Source organism: Gossypium arboreum, chromosome 13 (assembly GCF_025698485.1).
Source record: "Gossypium arboreum isolate Shixiya-1 chromosome 13, ASM2569848v2, whole genome shotgun sequence".
NCBI lineage: Eukaryota > Viridiplantae > Streptophyta > Magnoliopsida > Malvales > Malvaceae > Gossypium > Gossypium arboreum.
The window spans coordinates 1632593-1651328 of NC_069082.1; the positions used below are offsets into that span (position 1 = coordinate 1632593).

Sequence of the window (18736 nt, forward strand, 5' to 3'; positions counted from 1 at the left end):
CCCTCTTCCTCATGGTCTCCCTTACCATTTTCTGTCTCTCTGAGCTTGGAAGACTTGAATTTGTCTTTCCTTAAACCAAGCTCGACAAAGGACTTCGCCTCGACCATGGTTTTAGTAACCTTTTTGACCTCTAGTCAATGCAACTATTACTTCGCCCTAGATTTCAACCCATCCTTGAACTAGTAGAATGCCTTTTTTTTTTCACTCAAATTAGGCATTTGGAGTAACAATGGAGTGAACTCCCATACACACTCCCGAACTGTGCTTTGTTGTGTAAGGCGGCGCAATTTAGCCCAAGCTTCTTCCTCAACATACTTAGGGTAAAATTGCTTTCTAAACTTATTTTAGAACTCCACCCAAGTTCTAGCTGTATCACCTCGTCTCTCATTTGTGGACCTATGACGCCACTATAAAAGAGTGACATCAGTAAAATAAATTTGAACAGTGCTTACCTTAGTGACAGCATCTTCTATGCCCATCACACAAAAGTACTATCCAATCCTTCATAAGAAGTTGTCCACATCCTTCGCGGATCTAGTCCTTTTAAAATCTTTCGATTTAGGAACATCCATCTTACGTTTGGTTGTCGTCCCAACATCCCTTTACCCACAACAACTCTGTGAACGACAAGCTCATCCTTGAGCTACTCAATTTCAGTGTTCAAAGCCATCACCATGGTTTCAGTTTCCTCCTTCAAAGTCGTCATCAAGGCTTTCAGAGCATTATTCCTCTTAGTCAGCTTCACATCAGTGGAGTAGAAAACCCCTTGCATCTATTCCACATTCGCGTTAATGGCACCCAACACCTATTCTTTGAGCAGATTTTTCCTCGAGTCTAGTTTTGTGGTGCGTCCCTCAACTATCTCGATATTTTCCTTCATACCACTCATGGATCCCTCGAGATTGGTCACCCGACTTTCCAAAGTCGACAACATATCCCTCGATCTTCTTGCTTTCCAGACCCACCCATGGGTATCCCGCAAACCATGCGACCTTAGGTAATTCATTTGTTTCAAATTCACTTAAATCAGTTTATCTCTCAAAGAGGCAAGAATTCTTAAAGAGATTCTCTAAGGCACCAAAACTTTGCAGAAGCTAACACTCAAGCAAAGAAGCACAAAGTGAATAGAAAAACCATAAGTAAGCAAATGTGCACTAAGCGTTTGAGTAAATACTCTTAGAGTATTCTATTACTGTAACATCCCCCTACCCGAGACCGTCGCCGGAGTCGAGCAGGAGACATTACAAAACTTATCTTAACACTTAAACAGTTTTTGTAGTAAACTATCCATCTGCGTCACGGTCGCTAAAAAAATCATATCTCGAGTTACGAAACTCGAAATCTAATTCCGTAAATTTTCCCTGAAACTAGACTCAGATATCTATTTACTAATTTTTTTCTAGAATTTTTGGTCAGGCCAATTAGTACAGTTTATTAGAAAAAGTCTCCCCTGTTTCAGGGTTCGGCTACTCGACCCTTGTGCACTACTGAATCAAATTTCTTCTCAGACAGAAATCCAATGACTACGCCATTTGTTTCAATTAAAATAGACTCAATAAGGAATCCATAATAAAGTTTGAGTCCTAATTCTTAATACACAATTTATGGTGAATTTCTAAAGTCAGAATAGGGAATCCAGAAATTGTTCTAACCTTGTTTCACCAAAACGTAAATATCTCATAAAATACAACTATTTTACCTATTTTATTTCTTCCATATAAAAATAGATTCATTAAGCTTCAATTACAAATTTTATTCATTATCTAATTCACTTTATACTATTTTTGGTATATTTTCAAAGTTGGACTACCGCTACTGTCTAAATCTATTTTAGTATAAAATGTTGATAACTAAGTTTATAACATCTTCATTTCTTCTCTCTACAATATTTACCAACACTTCCTCTTATTACTCTTCATTAACATATCAAAACATACCATACTTAAGGTTTTGGTAACAGTTACAAAACATACCAAAATATCACTTAACAACTTAGATACTTTCAAAATGACCAAAAGACATCCTAGGTACAATGCCATTTTCCAAAAGATAGAAACTTCACCAATTTGAGTTTGGGGATTGGCTTGTATCTTTGAGTCCTTATACTTTCAGTACCTAGCTGCGCGACGAAACAAACCGTCTGCTGAGAATACTCTCAATGATATTTCTATAAACAATATCTTAATCAACTTTAAAACATGGTAATTCAAACACATTATTGCTATTATTCAATATCAATCAGTATTTTAATAACCTTTACTTTATTTACCCTTATTAACATAACTCGGATCTTGGCGGATACACGGATCCAACCCACACTCGGGATAAGCACATAGTGCTTCATCGAATAAATCCGAACTTTAACATTATAGTACACAAAATACTTCATCGGAACAAATCCGAAATTTTAACAGTAGTCGACACATAGTGTCTCATCGACTCAATGTCGGAATATCCCAATACTTCCAATTCCTATGGCATGTCAACTATATCCGACTAGCCCGACACTGTTAATAGGGTATTCAAAATCATATTCATTTCAATATGGTAAAAATACTTACCTCATTCACATTTTCATACAATATAAATATCAAATATAGCAATAACGATTAAGCTCGGTTTATAGAAATACAAACCACTATTTATCAAATTTAATCGATATCTTCGTTCACTTTCTCTTTTCCCTTCTTTGATGACGTATCCGATTACTACGTTTGCTACTAACAATGATACAATTAAAATCATCAATATATTAATTTATAAAACACATTTTCACTTTCTACCAAACTTTTACAAAATTCCAATTTCATCCTTTTCCATTACTAATCTTTTTTCTTTAACTTAAGCTTCATATTCTCTTTTAATCAACTCATTAACAATTTCTAACTCATAAAATTCATTATAAAACATAAAATTTGAGCTCTATTCAACTTAGTCCCTATCTAAACCTAACTTAGAAATTCCTTTAACTAATCACTTCTAACTTCAATTTCTATCAATTTAACCCACAAAACCTCAATTTATTCAACTAAATCAATATCTAAAAATTCTCTATTTTTCTTCATTTTAACCTCATACATGTAGAACTTTGAATTAGGCATCCATAAACATAAAAATCATAAGAAAATGAGCTAAAACAACTTACCAATCAAACTTTAGGGCCTTAATCCTTAAATTTCCCTTTTTTATTTCTTTCTTTCTTTCTTCTTTCTTTCACGTTTGCTCTCTGTTAGTCTTTCTATCTTCTTTTTCTATTTTATCAATTTTACTTATTATACTATTATTAACCTATAATAAATATAAAATTAGCATGTGTAATAGCTATAACATAAGATATCTTATAGCTATTACACATATATACCAACTATTACACACGTTATTCAATATTAACACACACATGGCACTTAGGGTCTAATTACTAGATTAGTCCCTTTTACTTCTTTAATCTATAATTAAACTTTTATTCCTTATGCAATTTAGCCTTTAAACTAAATTCAAGCTACTTCACTTAATTAAACACTAAATAACCATTCAACTATAATTCATAAATATTTCTAATAAATGTTCATGAATAAATTTCACGGAAACAGTACTCAAGACTCAATTTCCGATACCGTAACTTTCGGTTCATTACAATTACTTTAAATGAATTACACTGAATGTAATATGAAATGATTACAAATGAGGGGAAGACCTTTATTTATAGTTAAGCTTCTTCAGATCCAACGATACAATTTAACTTACATTGGCAACTAAAATTGATGCCTATCTACAAGATGAGAGTCCTAAGGGATTTAAACACCATACAATCTTATCTATTAAGATTATAAATATTCATCATGGTAATTCTAGTGTTACTAGAGTATTTCACTAAGCCACCAAGAATTCAAGTTGATACAAATTATCTTGCAAACAGATCAAATACCAACAAAAGGTTATCAACAATTCACATTCAACGACCTCATCCTCTAAGAACAATACAAGTTTCACTCATCTGAAAATTTCCTTTGTAATCAATAAAATGTCTCGGTTTATGTATAACCCAACCATTGAGCATTGGGCCCTCGTTATATCTTTGTAACCCAACAATATTTTCTAGCATCTCAATCAACTTTTTCTACCTCAGACTTTATTGATAAGATTAATCTTTAAAAAAATCCATTAACCCCACAATTATCTCTTCTTTAGAATAAAAAAATCATACCACTAATACGAAATCCATGCTCTTATAAGCCCACACTATTATTTTAGGGAAAGGATGACTTTTCATTTTGTTTTCTTGCTAGGATCTAAGTCAGCTATTTTTGTTCTTTTTATGAGGAAAGGTGGTCCATTCTATGAGGAAGAAAAGATAATTAATAATAACACCATAAAATCACCAATAGCTAAGATATGGAGATAAAGATTTTATGTTGGAGACTTTGGGGGTCCTATAGCTAAACAATTAAAACTAAATCAACTACTTCATCATCAAATCCAAATTGACATTTTGAATTAACATAATAATATATTATTAGAAATATCTTAGTTTTGAAATTTATGCGTAGGTCATCAATACGTCGTTTATTATGTTAACACGAAATGAATTTTGTAAAGGAATTTATAAGTATAATAAGTAGTATGAATTCCAATAATCATAATCAGATTAAATCGAAATAGGAATATAGTTATAGGAGCTAATTCAAAATATTATTTATAAAGTCGAGATAAAATTATAAATATTTGGAGGCGTTTAAGTTTAAAAAAAATTGAATTGTATTATTAACTTTTTTTTGGAGGGATCAAAACTGAAAATTTATTGATGGTCAGGGTATTCACCGCTTCAGATGTAGTCTGGGTTTAAATAGCGCTAGTTTCGTTGTTGTTAGGGCTTTACCTACTTCTTGTAATTCAAAAAAGAATTTACAATGTATCCAACCTAGAGGTGTTCATGGGTCGAGCCGGGCCCAACCAAAATCTTAAACATGTTTGCTAGGTTCGGGCCTGACTTGGCCCGAAAAATGGGTCTAAAATTTTGCCCAAGCCCAACCCAGATAAAAATGCTGAAACACGAGCTCGGCTTGACCCGCCTATATTACTTTTTTATATTATCTTTTATATAATTTTTAAATATATATAATATATCAAAATACTAAAAACATTAAAATAAATATTCCCAAAAAATTGAAAATAAATTTAAAAAAAATATGTATATTTAAATAACACGAAGATATATTCAACTTAACAAGCAAATGGCTCTAAAATAATAACAAAATTAACAATAAAAAGTGCTATACCCGAGGATTAAAACAACATATTTTTTTTGCCTTTTTATGAATTCAGGCCGAGATTGGACCAAAATGCTTTACCCGAGGTCTAACCCATTTTTTAAATGGGAACTTTTTTTTACCCAAAACTTATTTTTAGACCTATATTTTTATTCAAATCCTTCCTACCATTATAATCCAACCCCTTTCAGCTTGTTTATGAAAACTATATAATAATATCAAAGCAAAATGGAAGAGTGAATAAAAAATATTTATATAATACCAAAATATCGTATTTTCTCCGAGTGGAAGACGTGTGGTTCCATTTCAATAATACAATGGCTTAGCCTTAGATGTTAAACAAAAGGGCCATCGTTTTTAATAGTATTTTCTGGAGCAACTTTGAAGAATGCTTCACGTTATCATTTATAGACCTAAAATAATATATATTATGGATAAGTTTTAGATTTTGATAAAATATAACTTTATAATTGATTTTTTATTTCATTTCGAAGATGCCACGTAATTTCTTAGTTGCAAGCTTTTTGTAATATTAAAATTATAGGAATCTATATGGTTAAAGGCAGCTTTAAAATGATGGCAGTCCTAAAATTGATAATATCTGTAAGTGACTATCAAAGTGGCAGCTGATGCTTATGGGTGATTCACTTCGTTTAGTATGAGAACTAAACAGAAAGTTGTGTGGCGATCATTGAGATCTTAAATCTTTTTTCCATAGAAGGAGGAAGGAGAAGCCTTTTATTAAGGAGAAGATTGGGGAAGAAGAAAGATAAGGGGATTTTGTTCCATATCTGGCCATGTGTAATGATAGCCTAATACATGTCATGGTCATAGAGTATGAAGGGTGTAACAAGTGGGTACTTGATGAGGATTATAATATTTATATATGTATAACAAGTTGGATGTGAGAATATAGCAAGTTGTGGGGAATGTTATTTGTGAAATGGAATAAGGTGTATTTTATAGTACGCCGTTTAAAATAGAGTTTGATAAAATTATTTTGTTATTCATGTCAAAAGAATGTCGAAAGTGATTTAGGTCGATTAACCTTTAAATAATGATCTATAAAATTATCACAATAGTGATTGTTAATAGGCTCAAACAAGTTAGTTTTATTACGAATAGAAACATTACGAACAATATCTTGATAGCTTAAAAGATAGTTCATTCGATGTGATACTTAAAAGAAAAGAGAAATAAATGACAATTAAAGTAGATCTTGAAAAATCGTAAGATTAAATAAGATTTGAGACTTTTTTGTAAGATACACTGAAAGAAGTGGAACTATCTTCAACTCTTATTCAGGCTATTATACATTATCTTACATACTCAGACTATTCAGGGAGTGACCCAGAGGCAGATTAAGATGATCGTGGTATAGATGGTCAAAGTGTGTGGTCTGCTGACTATCTACAAATTTGACTGTGACCCGACCATGGCGGCTTTCATTGTCAATTTTGCTTCACCTACTACTTTCTCTATAACCACTACATATCCTTCCACATAGAACAAAGCCAATTATATCAAATGGCTGCTTGGATAATGAGGAAAAAAAAGTGAATTTTTAAATAAAATATTCAAGTGAACAATAATTGAATATTTGAAATTTTTGAGATAATATATAATTTGTTCTTTGAATTTATTCAAAATAATTAGTTGGTACTTGAATTTATATTCTGTTACATAGGTCGGTATCTCGTACTAATACATTAATTTATGTTGACGTGACATTGATAATCAATTTGCTAGTGACACGCGATAACTTTTCAGTATGAAATATGACATATATAAATTAATAAAAAGTATAATTTGTTTCACATCAAGAATGAACATGAACAAAAAATTATGCTTTTTTTTATTATTTTTAATTTATGCTCGTCACATGGCATCTTAAAAAGTTGTCACATATCATCACTAAATTGACTTTCAATACCACGTCAGCACAAATTAACAGTGTTAGTGCGAAAATACTAATTTAAATGACGGAATAAACTATATATTAACCTTTTTTTTTAATATTTGAGTCGAAATTTATATTATTTCTACTTACAAAATAATAAAAACAAAAACAAAAGAGAGTATCAGATAATTTAAATAGAAGTTAATTAAACGCATAACTTTAGCAACTTCAAGTCCAAAATCCAAATACATGTGTTAAAAATGCTTTACACAGTCGAGAAATGCGCTCACCAAAGCTGAAAATTTCAAACCTCCACATTTTTGTAAGTCATTTATGCAACATATAGTCCAAAAATATGGTCCATTTTTAAATTTTCATTCTTATTCTTTCCTTATTTAAGTTATTTATTTTTTCTGGTTTCAAATACTTTTATATCTAATAATCACATTAAATTTGAATTGAATTAAATTTTTAAACGGAAAGCAAAATTATATTATAATAATATTATTTTTATCCACAACATTTAAACTCGAAATTTTATTTAAAATATCAACTTCCTCGTTACTCAATTCAGTAATATGAGAAATTATTTTATAAACTCTTCTCATAAAATCCCAAATTATGAACATCAAATTCAAACTTAAACTTTGAACCCTAAACTCCAAATTCAGAGTTCAATGTTCAAGATTCAAAGTTCAAATCAAGTTCAAAAATTAAAAATCACCAAAATTATATATTAACGACATAAAAAATTATTAAAATATCGTTAAATAATTAAAAAATACCCGTAAATAATATGATAGGAAGATTTCATAAAATAATTTCTTTATAAATTACCAAAGAATCATAAAGTAGCTCCCAAATTTTCAAATAATTATTTAAAAAAAAGTTTGAAAAAGTCAAGAGATTCTCAAAAACAAAATGTTGCATGTGATCACATGATCCTAAACGGTCGGTTCCACTTATCGTTATGTGTTAACACCAAGAACAATTTTTTTTTAAAGAAAATGTCAGTCTAAACCTTTAATTTTATCCCTTTTTTGTCCTAAGCAAAATAAATAATAGTAAGTTTATGTCTTAATTAATAAATCGTGTAATAAAACATTTATAAATGTAGACAGTTACGAAGATCTTCAACAGTGAAACAAAAAACAAGATTTATGTCTTTATATCTTTGTCAATTTGTATCATAGGTAAAACGAATCTAAAGCATATTATCAAACTATATATTTACCTTTACTTATTAATATATGATATTAATTATATTAAAATTTTAAATATCGATCAGATCCTTCTTTCAGAGGTGTTAAATGCTAGTTTGAATCTGTCATTAAGTATTTTTGAAATACTTGAATCAAATTTAAATACGTATTCTTATCGCATCGATTACATGTTAGCTTATTTAAGATTTGATGTGTTTGTTTTAGCGGGACAGGATCAAAATATTTTTAATCCTTATTTTACTAAAAAATCAAATAAAGTCATCAATTGTAACATTTACGATTCAATTCTAAGTAAAAGATTTTATTTTAAAACTATAAATGACATTTTTATACCGTATTATTTTATTTAACTCTTTTCAAAAGTACGTGAATTAAATTAATTAATTTAACAATAGAAGGACTAAATTGATGAAATCAATAAAGGGTAAACTCAAGTGATGATGATATTAAAAATTTTCCCAATTGCCTTTAAAAAATCGATATATAGGTATTTCCGTTAACAAAGGCACCTCTTTCCAAAGTAGACCCCCAATTATATATATTCACATATTTCTTCATCATATATATTTGTATTATATTCATAATATAATCTATTGGCCGATTAGCTATAAGGGTTGTATGTATAATTCTCCTCTCTTTTTTTTTCTTCAATTTAAGCTCTAATTTTCTAGCTTTTGTACATAAAAACCCTGGGTTTTCTTTTCTTTTTCGTTTTCTCTCCTCCCAAACAGAAAGTTGAAGAGAAAGAAAAATGGGGTTATTAAGAGGTGTTAAAACAGTGTTTTTCTTGATAACAATGGCGATTTCTTTTCTTTTATTTTCAGCACCAGTTTTTCTTGTTATTGCTGATACACTTTTGCCTTCTGCTTTATTATCATCTTCTTTATCACTCAAAACCCTATCTTCCCATTTTAATAACTATAGTTTTCAATATTCACTTATAGATATTCCCATCATATCTATAATCAGATCGGCTATCATAATCTGTAAGTACAAAAGAAAAAAAAAAAACAGACCAAATACTATGATGTATACTTTAAGTTATGTTTTGTAATGATCATGTTTTGTTGTAGGTGTTTACGGTTTTTGTGATGGACCAAGGCTTTCAAGGGGACCTTACCTTGGGATCACAGCGATTTGTTCGGTTTCGTCTTTGGTTTTCGTTTCGTTGAAAGCTTCGTTCGTGTTCGGTTCGGGTGTTACTCAAAAAGGACATGTTATTACATCCATGGAAACTGCTCTTTTTGTCTGTTCAATGGTGATGGGGGTTGCTCATATAATTGTGGCATATAGAACAAGTTGTAGAGAAAGAAGGAAACTATTGGTTTACAAGATTGACATTGAAGCTGTAAGTTTTTCAAATTTTGCTATATTTCAACAACATTTTTGAGTTTTAGATTCAATTAATTTTAGGGTGAATTATACTAATAATCATCTAACTATGAAAAATTATAAAATGATCACTAAATTATAAAAATTTATAAAATAGTCATCTAACTATTTAGTTTTTTCTTTTTTGATCACCCAATTATCTTAGATTTTTGGGTGTTTCTATTTTTACATTAGGCAACTGATGACAAAAAAAGAAAAATTTGTTTAATTGGGTGACTAAACAAATATTATTGATAATTAGAGTGACTATTTTATAATTTTTCATAATTGAGAGGTGAAAATTAGAAGGAAGTCATGAGTTCACTAATAAATTTATAGCTCTTAGATGCATAGGAGAATGAAAGGACAAGGAATTGGTCCACTAATTTTGGCCAAAAAATGTAGAAAGTTTGAAATTTGGTGCTTGTGGAAAGTCAAACTTTTAATTATCTTTTGATTTATTTATTATATCTAATTTTTAATTAATAGATTTAGTCCTTGTATTTTTATTAAATTTATTTTTTTATATTTTTAAATTTTAAAATTAAAAATTTTAATTTAATAAATTTAATCACTATTATTTATGTCATAATTAAAATTTTAAAATTGAAAAATATAAAAATTAAAATAATCAAATTAAAGAATAAAGATTAAATCTGTAACATACACATATTACACAGATTTGTATATAAATAATTCTTTTATTGCCTAAATTTAGAATAATTTGCATAAGAAAGCTAAAAACTTAGAGTGGCCTAAATTTAGGATAATTTGCCAAACCCCTACTTGTGGCTGTTGATGAACCACAGGGGCTATCTTACTTAAGTTGCCTATTAATCCTATATATATATATATATATATGGAATCTAGGACATGGAATAGGTGATGGGCAGCCATCCATGCCAGATGGGTGTGACTAAATTTATGCTATAAATTTGATGACCCATTTCACATGGCATATGATATGCCATTGAGAATTGTGCCCACATTCTTCCCATGTTTACTTTGTATGTGATTCAGTGATGTAGAAATGGAAAATTTTTCATTCTTTACTTAATTCCTTCACATGGTTTTCCTCACTAAATTTGCCCCCTATATAGGCCTTAGCTTTCATGATTTTTCATTATTTTTGCAAAACCTAACCTCTAGTTGTAGGGGTAAAGTTGGAAATTTACTTTAAGGTAAAAAGTATTAATAAATATTTAATAAGGTAAAACCTAAATTTATCATTATATTAACTTATAATTTTATAAAAGTTGAAGGAATTATATAGATAAATCTCTTCTTTTTTAGGGAGGGAGGGGTAAGGACCTTACCAATCTCTCTATCTTCGCTCCTAATTAGTAACGTTTGGTGATGATCTCAAAAGCTTAAGTTAGGGGCAATTCTGTTTGTGATGTATGAGTTGATATTGATTTGCTCCTATTAAATATGTGCAAGTCAATATAAAAGCAAATTGATTTAAAATTTGTTTGTAATTGATGTTACCACAGATTTCAGCTTGTAAGGGTGGGTTTTCAAGGTACGAGAAGATTTTACAAGACGAAAGAGTGAAGCTTCATTTGAATTTATGATGATATTAACTTCATCAAGATTAAAAATAACAATAACAGTGAAACTAAATCAATGGTGAAACATGCAGCTGAGATGCAAAAGTGAGGTAAGAGTTTATTTATAAATAAATTTATTATATTAAATATATTAATAAAACCCCATTTTTGTTTTCTTGCAAACCCCATGTGCTCACTTGGGTAAGCAAAATTAGATTTTTATGAATATTTTCATTTGTTAATTAAGCCAAGCTTTTTCATGCTTTTTTCTCTTCCTTTTGCAGATTTATCCAAAACAAGTATCAGCTGGAAATCATGAATAGTATAGAAGTTTAAAACCTATATATACAAATACACCAAAATTGGTGTACATATATATAGATATATTAAAGCATTCTTTCATAATTTTGAGTGTACAGTTTTATAATGAAATTAATGTTCAAAACAGAAAGTGCCAAAGGCACTTCTATGGCCCTTTTTATTGTGTAGGAATATATATTCAATATTTGAAATTTCAATGAGATTTCATATGGTTGAATTTTAGAAAACATTTTTTTATGTAATTTGTTGATTGCTTGTTTCCAAGTCAAAGAAATTATAAACTGTTATTTGTGTTGAGATTAAAATTTTAAAATTCGAAAAATAAACTTAGAATGATCTCATTAGAGACTATGAACCAAATCTACAATTGTACACAAAATACAAGATTAGTAATTGAATTGAACCAAATGAATATAACAATTCTGTTTAGGTCATGACTAAAATTTCAAAATTCATTTGAAAATGTAAAGAATAAAATTAACCAAGTCAAAAATATAGAAATTAATTTCATAACTTTCAGAAAATACAGGACTAATAATAAAATTTAACATATATATATATATATATTCTTGAGTTGCTTAAGAGTTGCACAATTGATGAAGATAATAGGCTACCCACCCCTATGGTAAGTAAAGTAGGGGAGTCCTATTGATATAGGTTACACAGCAGAAGTTGAGTATAGTTTAAGTCTTGTGGCTAGACGCGGTTTTTTTTTTCTTATTTTAATAATACAATAATATTGTAAATTTTCTAATTTAATATTTTTTTAATGTTAAAGCTTTAATAAATAGCATAAGAAATACGTTTGATATTATTAGCAACGGTTATATAGTAGATAATAGTCTTTTAAAAGTACGATTCATTCACTCTCTACTTATAAAATGTTGATAAGTTAGATTCTGACATATTTCAAAGAAACAAAATAAGGTTGCGGATTATTTAGCTATGATGGCTATTGGAGATTTAAATACAGTTTGCACTTTTAAAGAGTCTCCAACAAGTGTTCGAACATTGTTGTTGGCTGATCTTCAGCAACTGAGAATCATGAAAAATTCTCATTACAGTTATGTTGATGTAGTTGATTTTTTTTTTACCAAAAAAACAGTGTAAGAAATAGGAAAGCACATATAAGAGATTTCAAAAAGACCGTGAGAGAGATTATGACCAATCAATAAGCTTATCCCATACATCCTTAGTTAAATTCTTTTGTCCCAATGGGATAATCATTCTTAGCATCACAAACCAAAATGTTCGAGACAATAACAAGAATAGTATCCCATTGTAGCAATTTGTGTATAATAAATGTATAATGATTTATTTGATCTTTTAATTTTACAAAAAAAATATTTTAGTCATCTATTTAATTTTCGTCTCTTTTAATAATTAAATTTGTATTTTTTACCAAATCACCCTCAAAATGGATGAAAAAGTTCACATTTTTTGACTTTGTTGACATAGCATACACGTCGATGACATGTCAACATTTAATTAATTTTTTAGAATTTAAAATTTTTAAAATATTATAAAAAATATTTTTAAAAATTAAAATTATTAAAGAAATATAAAAATTATAAAAAATTAAATATTTTTAAAATTTTAAAAAATTAATTAAATATTAGCGTGTCATCCACGTAGCAATCCATGTTAGTAAAGTTAACAAACGTTAACTTTTCCATTACTTTTGGAGTAATTTGACAAAGATGCAAGTTCAATGACTAAAAGAGACAAAAAAATTAAATAGAAGACTAAAATGACTTATTTTACAAAGTTGAAATCCTTATACCTAAATTGGCTCTTAAGCATCAAACAGTCATGCACTAAAGTTCTCGATTCGGATAAGTTTCCACCAGATTAGAGAGTACTTGCTATCAAATTCCAAAATATAATTTTATCCACGTACACTTTTAATCGTGAAGCTCATGAGACGATACACACAAAATATCCAAACACTAAACAATAAAATAAAAACATATATATCTACGTACATATGTTACGTGCCGCAAATGTTCTAACCCAATGACATATACACATGGCTGTTAAAAATGCTTACATGCATTCTTTTTTACCACTCACTCGGTCTCTCTTCCTTGTACAAATAAAATAAATTCAGGCTCCTAATGTGAAAAAGGTTGTTAAGTCTAAACCCCAAATAATGATTTAACTTATATACGTGTGTTCAATTCTATTATGGTTAAATCACCATTTGGGGCTTCAACTCTCGAAAATTGATAATTGTTCTCATGTTGAGGCTAAACTTACAATTATTTTAACAATTTAGGGTTTTTAAAGGAATACTAGGGATTAACTTGGAAGAAAAGTTCAAGAACCGATGTTAGAACAATTGTTAAGTTGAAGGCCTAATTTGGAAAAAAAAATTCAGTCCCATTGTAAGAACAATTGTCAAATTCATTGTTTAACTCTAAAAAAAATGTTCAGAGTCCAATTAAGAATAATTGTCAAGTTCAGACCTCAAAAAGTGATTTATCCCATAGTTGTTTTTGGTTCGATTGTATGGAACATTTGGTGTTTATTGACCAGGCTGTGGTGAATAACTTGGAGGATGCTCATGAATTGATCGATACAGCAATTTCAACTGCTTTGAAAGCAACCAAGCCTGTTTATATTAGCATTAGCTGCAACTTGCCTGCAATTCCTCATCCCACTTTTGGCTCTGACCCTGTTCCCTTTACACTCTCTCCAAAGTAGTTTTTTTTTTTAAATGCTAGCTTTTTTGGGTGATTGTGTAGTAATTTTTGGACAAATCTGTGTAAATTGAGTAACAAGATGGGATTAGAAGCGGAGGTGGGGGCAGCGGCTGAGTTCTTGAACAAAGACAAGACCATTATCGTGCAGCCTGATCGGGTATCGATCACAAATGGGCGGGCATTTGGTTGTCTTGATGAAAGATTTCCTTACAGAGCTTGTCACTAGGCTCCTGTAGGATATTTGTTCCTTACACTGCCTATGAGAATTACCACAGGATATTTGTTCCTGTAGAACAGAACATAAACAACCTTTGAGGGTTGATGTCCTGCTTCAATACATACAGAACATGCTCTCTAGTGAAGCTACCATCTTTGCCGAAGCCAGGGATTCTTGGTTTAACTGCCAGAAACTGAAATTGCCTACGGGATGTGGGTGAGTGACATCGAGCCTATGTGTATTAGTCTATGAATCAAAATTTGGTTTCCGAATCCTTTTGCGGGTATGAATTCCAAATGCAGCATGGATCGATCGGGTGGTCAGTTGGCGCTACCATTTGGTACGCACAGGCTGTTCCAGAGAAACGTGAGATTGCTTGAATCAGTGATGGTAGTTTCCAGGTGACTGCGCAAGATGTGCCGGCGATGCTACGATGTGGACAGAAGAGTATAATCTTTCTGATAAACAACGGTGGTTACACCATTGAAGTCGAGATTCATGACAGGCCATACCACGTGATCAAGAATTGGAACTACACTGGCTTGGTGGAAGCAATTCATAATCAGGGCAAGTGTTGGACTGCCAAGGTGTGTCGATTCATTCGAATGCATCAAATTTTCAGACATAGATGAATGCTGATTTTCAATAAAAATCGGTTCTTTTTTCAGGTCTGAGGAAGAGCTAATTAAAGCGATTGAGACGGCAACAAGAGCCATGAAAGACTGCTTATGTTTCATTCAAGTGATAGTTCATAAGGCTGATACAAGCAAAGAGCTCTTGGAATGGGGCTGTCGAGTCGCTGCCACTAATGGCCGTCCGCCATATCCTCAGTAATCTCTTTTGCAGTAGCAGTGCCTTCAACATGGTAACACAAACATATATCTGCGAATATAGAAATATAGGAGCTGCGTTTTCTTTCACATCGAAAACCAAGCACACGACATATCAAGCAAACATACCATCATACAATGCTGCTAAAGACAGTATTTTTAAACATGGTTTCATTTACAGAACCTAATCCAAAACCATCCTGGATTCAATCATCGTCCTCACTTTCTTCATCATCCTTTGATGATTCGGACTCGGCTTCGTCCTCATCATCTGAACTTTCCTGCATTAGACATAATAAAGTCAGGAGAGAAACCGAAAAAAGAGGACGAATTTGGTATTTCGAGTACAGAATGACCGAAATTTACTTGTTTCTTGTTGTAGGCTGCCATGAGCTTCTCGTATTCTGATTTCCTTTCCGTTGCTTTCACTTTGTACGGAGCCTTTTCCTAATGATTGCAAATCCATACAAAGATTATGTCTTTGAGATCGAATCGAGAAAAGCTAAGTATGAAACAACGGATAGAGAACAGAGCTTACAGACAAGTCTATTTTGGACTAATTTATATACCATACATCTATGTTCCCTGCAGTTTATACCAGAATAGCATTGGCTTAACCATGCCATAACAGTTTCCCGAGTCGGTGAACATTTGATCGGTAAATAGCCAAGTCCGGAGGAGCCGCATTGGAAGTTTTATGCATCACCTTTTCAAACAGAACCATCGAAAGAGTGTACGACATAATTCATCGTCCATGCACATCGCAACCAACACAACCAAATTTAAGCAATAATTGAGTAACTTACTGCATTCGACATCGACTTCCATTTCTCTCCGCCCGCTTTGCCCACCTTCATTCGCGGTAAGGAAATCAATTCGAAACACTCCGAATGAAGAGACATATAAACAAATGACAACAGATTTATTAACTTACAGCTGAGATAGCCTTCACTTTAGGATGTTCTTGTTTGTAACTTGTCCTAAACTCTTCCCTGCAATAAAAAATCATAGCTTGAATGTCATCTTTGCATATGAATCGAATTCGGTTTCGAACCTTTTTTTCAGTATCTTACATAAACACAAAGAAAGCAGTGGCGGGTCTCTTCGGTTTATTCGGGTCCTTGTTGGTCGATGATGCTATGTTCTTTGCGCGTTTTCGGTCACTCTTATCGGCCCGGCTCGCCGCTTTTCGCTTACCGACGACCCTAAAAGCGAACAAATTTCATACATGATTCATATCTTGTTTGAATCATACAACATGAAATAACCAGAATGTTACAAACTTGTTCTCAGCAGGCTTTTTGGCTTCCTTCTTGTCCTTCATTGTTGCAGCTTCTCTGCCCCTTGTTGGCTTCATTCTTACAAGACAGCTTCCTGTAATGACATAATTTAAACAAAATCGTGTCAAATGCAACAAATTAACATCATAAATCATGGTTTAATTAATTTATTACAGTCAACAAACTGAAGTTCCAGAAAGCAAAGTTCTTTTCAACAAAGACTGCTTATTTTTAACAACAAAAAAGGAAAACCAAGCTTTTATCATGGAACATGAAAGTGAAACAACCCATAGTTTCTTTTTATCAAGAAAAACCAGAAAAACAAAAACTAGATCATTCGGGATCATAACAAGACAGATCTGTTGCAATAAAACATCAATAAAGAAAGAAGTAATTATTAGATCAGATGATATGCATAAATTTGTAAAAGGTATAACGTACCTCTTCAATGGAAAAGAAATGTAGAAAAAAACAGAGAATTGCAGAAAAGAGAACAACACGAACTAAAGCAAAGCAAAGAAGATATTTGTGAGAGGGTCCTTAGGAGATTAGAGTGACAGACATAGGAAGTTTGATTGTGGGTTTCTAACATAAATGACAGATTGGTTGGAAGCAAAACAAAAGTCAAGTCTTTTTGGAAACTACTGTTCATTGCTGAAGCTGTCTTTTTGTGATTCTGTTGTTTTCATGGTGCATATTAACAGGTGCGGGGTGCCCCCTAGGAGTATTTATTCCTCCTTTACTTTACTTGCTGTGGAACTAAGCAAAAGCATTAAATCACTTTTTGGGCCTCAACTTTTTCTTTTCAGATTAGGCAATTCCACATTAGATCTTAAACTTTTATTTAGTCCAAATTAAGCCCTAAATTTGGAAATTGTTCCCATATTAGAGTTTGAATTTCTTTTGTCTAAGTTAGTCCTTAAAACCCTAAAGTTTAGGCCTCAATGTGGGCACATTTATCAAGCTCAAGCCCTAGTGTGGAAATAATCATTAAGATCAGGCTTCAATGTGAGAACAATTGTTAAGTTCAGGGATTAATTTAGACAAAAAAAATTTAAACTCCAATCTGGGAACAATTATCAAGTCCAAACCTCAATGTAGGAACGATTGTCAAATTCAAGGTCTAACTTTAACCAAAATAATGTTTAGACTCCAATATGAAAAAAATTACCTACTTCAAACCCGAAATGGTGATTTAATCTTAAGCAAAAATAAGTAAATACCGACCGTTTCATGCTTATAGTAAGTGAAAGTGTTATGGTTTATGAATGTTGGAGTATCATACAATGTGAAAATTTGATTTACTTTGCACTCATCCATCGCACCCAATTATATCTTTTGTGCATTGTGTTGCTTGGTTTAGATCAATATTTTAAGAAATGAAGCATTGACTGAATTTGTTAAATTATCAATTTTTGGTTTGATAAATTCAAGTGATTTAAAATAAATAAATTATTTAAAATTATAAAAGTTATAAAAAAAATTATAAAAGCTGATTTAATTTCTCGTTTAATCGATCATTTAACTTAACTCAATCAGTCTATATCAATTGTTGATAAGTTAAATAATTTTCGATTCAGTTCAGTTTAAACAACATTGATTTTAATGTTCGGATAAGGATGACAACAGAAAATGTGAGATTTTATTTTCTCATTCTAAATTGACTCAAATTTTATATTTTTTACCTTCAATTTAATTTTAATTATGGTAATTAGTTTCCCAACTCGTTTGTTTCATTACATGATATTATTATTTTGTTTAAGGTAAACTATAAAATAGTCACTCAAGTATTAGTCTATTTTTGTTTTGTTCATCTGGTTTAATTTTTTTTATCACTAATATTATTAAAATTTAATATTTCAGTCACCCTTTATTAAATTATTAACTGTAGCCTCTTTTTCATTGGCATAATAATAAATTAGTCCTCCAATGTTTATAAATTCTGTCATTTTAATCATAATTATTAAAAATTTAAAATTTAAAACTAAAAACTTCAAAAAATAATTTAAAGGTTCATTTTGTAGTAACATGAGATTTTATATAGCTTCAAGACAAGCCATTAATTTCTCTAA

The 18736-nt window shown here is 30.8% G+C and overlaps 3 protein-coding genes across 5 annotated transcripts; 2 read left to right on the forward strand and 1 right to left on the reverse strand.

The window, feature by feature from the left end:
- Window positions 1–8900: 8900 nt before the first annotated feature.
- Window positions 8901–11937, forward strand: LOC108462978 (uncharacterized). Its single transcript, XM_017762900.2, has 4 exons — window positions 8901–9376; window positions 9464–9738; window positions 11255–11421; window positions 11596–11937. The coding sequence occupies exons 1-3, from the start codon at window positions 9142–9144 to the stop codon at window positions 11333–11335; spliced, it is 591 nt and encodes a 196-aa protein (XP_017618389.1). The 5' UTR covers window positions 8901–9141; the 3' UTR covers window positions 11336–11421; window positions 11596–11937.
- A 643-nt stretch (window positions 11938–12580) lies between these two features.
- On the forward strand, window positions 12581–15388 carry LOC128286686 (pyruvate decarboxylase 2-like). Its single transcript, XM_053024070.1, has 6 exons — window positions 12581–12706; window positions 14171–14334; window positions 14380–14494; window positions 14613–14770; window positions 14857–14955; window positions 15223–15388. The coding sequence occupies exons 1-6, from the start codon at window positions 12581–12583 to the stop codon at window positions 15386–15388; spliced, it is 828 nt and encodes a 275-aa protein (XP_052880030.1).
- A 76-nt stretch (window positions 15389–15464) lies between these two features.
- LOC108461415 (high mobility group B protein 1-like) lies at window positions 15465–17394 on the reverse strand. Of its 3 annotated transcripts, none has more exons than XM_017761260.2 (7): window positions 17106–17383; window positions 16668–16758; window positions 16458–16589; window positions 16319–16376; window positions 16191–16235; window positions 15751–15831; window positions 15465–15665 (listed from the first exon to the last, which is right to left on the reverse strand). In XM_017761260.2, the coding sequence occupies exons 2-7, from the start codon at window positions 16739–16741 to the stop codon at window positions 15591–15593; spliced, it is 465 nt and encodes a 154-aa protein (XP_017616749.1). In that variant the 5' UTR covers window positions 16742–16758; window positions 17106–17383; the 3' UTR covers window positions 15465–15590. The 3 variants fall into 3 exon arrangements, 2 of the variants coding, with proteins under 2 accessions (XP_017616749.1, XP_052880407.1); XR_008277477.1 differs by lacking the exon at window positions 15465–15665 and adding an exon at window positions 15923–16090 and having other exon boundaries at window positions 15754–15831; window positions 17106–17394; XM_053024447.1 differs by lacking the exon at window positions 15465–15665 and adding an exon at window positions 15959–16090 and having other exon boundaries at window positions 15754–15831; window positions 17106–17394.
- Between the last annotated feature and the right edge of the window lie 1342 nt (window positions 17395–18736).

What these genes read in the sequence shown, in the direction of transcription:
- LOC108462978 (XM_017762900.2), top strand. Translation starts at nt 9,142, where the DNA reads ATGGGGTTATTAAGAGGTGTTAAAACAGTGTTTTTCTTGATAACAATG. An exon ending in CAGATCGGCTATCATAATCT is followed by an intron (nt 9,377 to 9,463) that starts GTAAGTACAAAA and finishes GTTTTGTTGTAG; the next exon opens with GTGTTTACGGTTTTTGTGAT. An exon ending in ACAAGATTGACATTGAAGCT is followed by an intron (nt 9,739 to 11,254) that starts GTAAGTTTTTCA and finishes ATGTTACCACAG; the next exon opens with ATTTCAGCTTGTAAGGGTGG.
- LOC128286686 (XM_053024070.1), top strand. Translation starts at nt 12,581, where the DNA reads ATGGCTATTGGAGATTTAAATACAGTTTGCACTTTTAAAGAGTCTCCA. An exon ending in TTATCGTGCAGCCTGATCGG is followed by an intron (nt 14,495 to 14,612) that starts GTATCGATCACA and finishes GAATTACCACAG; the next exon opens with GATATTTGTTCCTGTAGAAC. An exon ending in TCAGTGATGGTAGTTTCCAG is followed by an intron (nt 14,956 to 15,222) that starts GTGACTGCGCAA and finishes TTCTTTTTTCAG; the next exon opens with GTCTGAGGAAGAGCTAATTA.
- LOC108461415 (XM_017761260.2), bottom strand. Translation starts at nt 16,741, where the DNA reads ATGAAGCCAACAAGGGGCAGAGAAGCTGCAACAATGAAGGACAAGAAG. An exon ending in GGAAGTCGATGTCGAATGCA is followed by an intron (nt 15,832 to 16,190) that starts GTAAGTTACTCA and finishes TGCAATCATTAG; the next exon opens with GAAAAGGCTCCGTACAAAGT. An exon ending in CAGCCTACAACAAGAAACAA is followed by an intron (nt 15,666 to 15,750) that starts GTAAATTTCGGT and finishes TGTCTAATGCAG; the next exon opens with GAAAGTTCAGATGATGAGGA.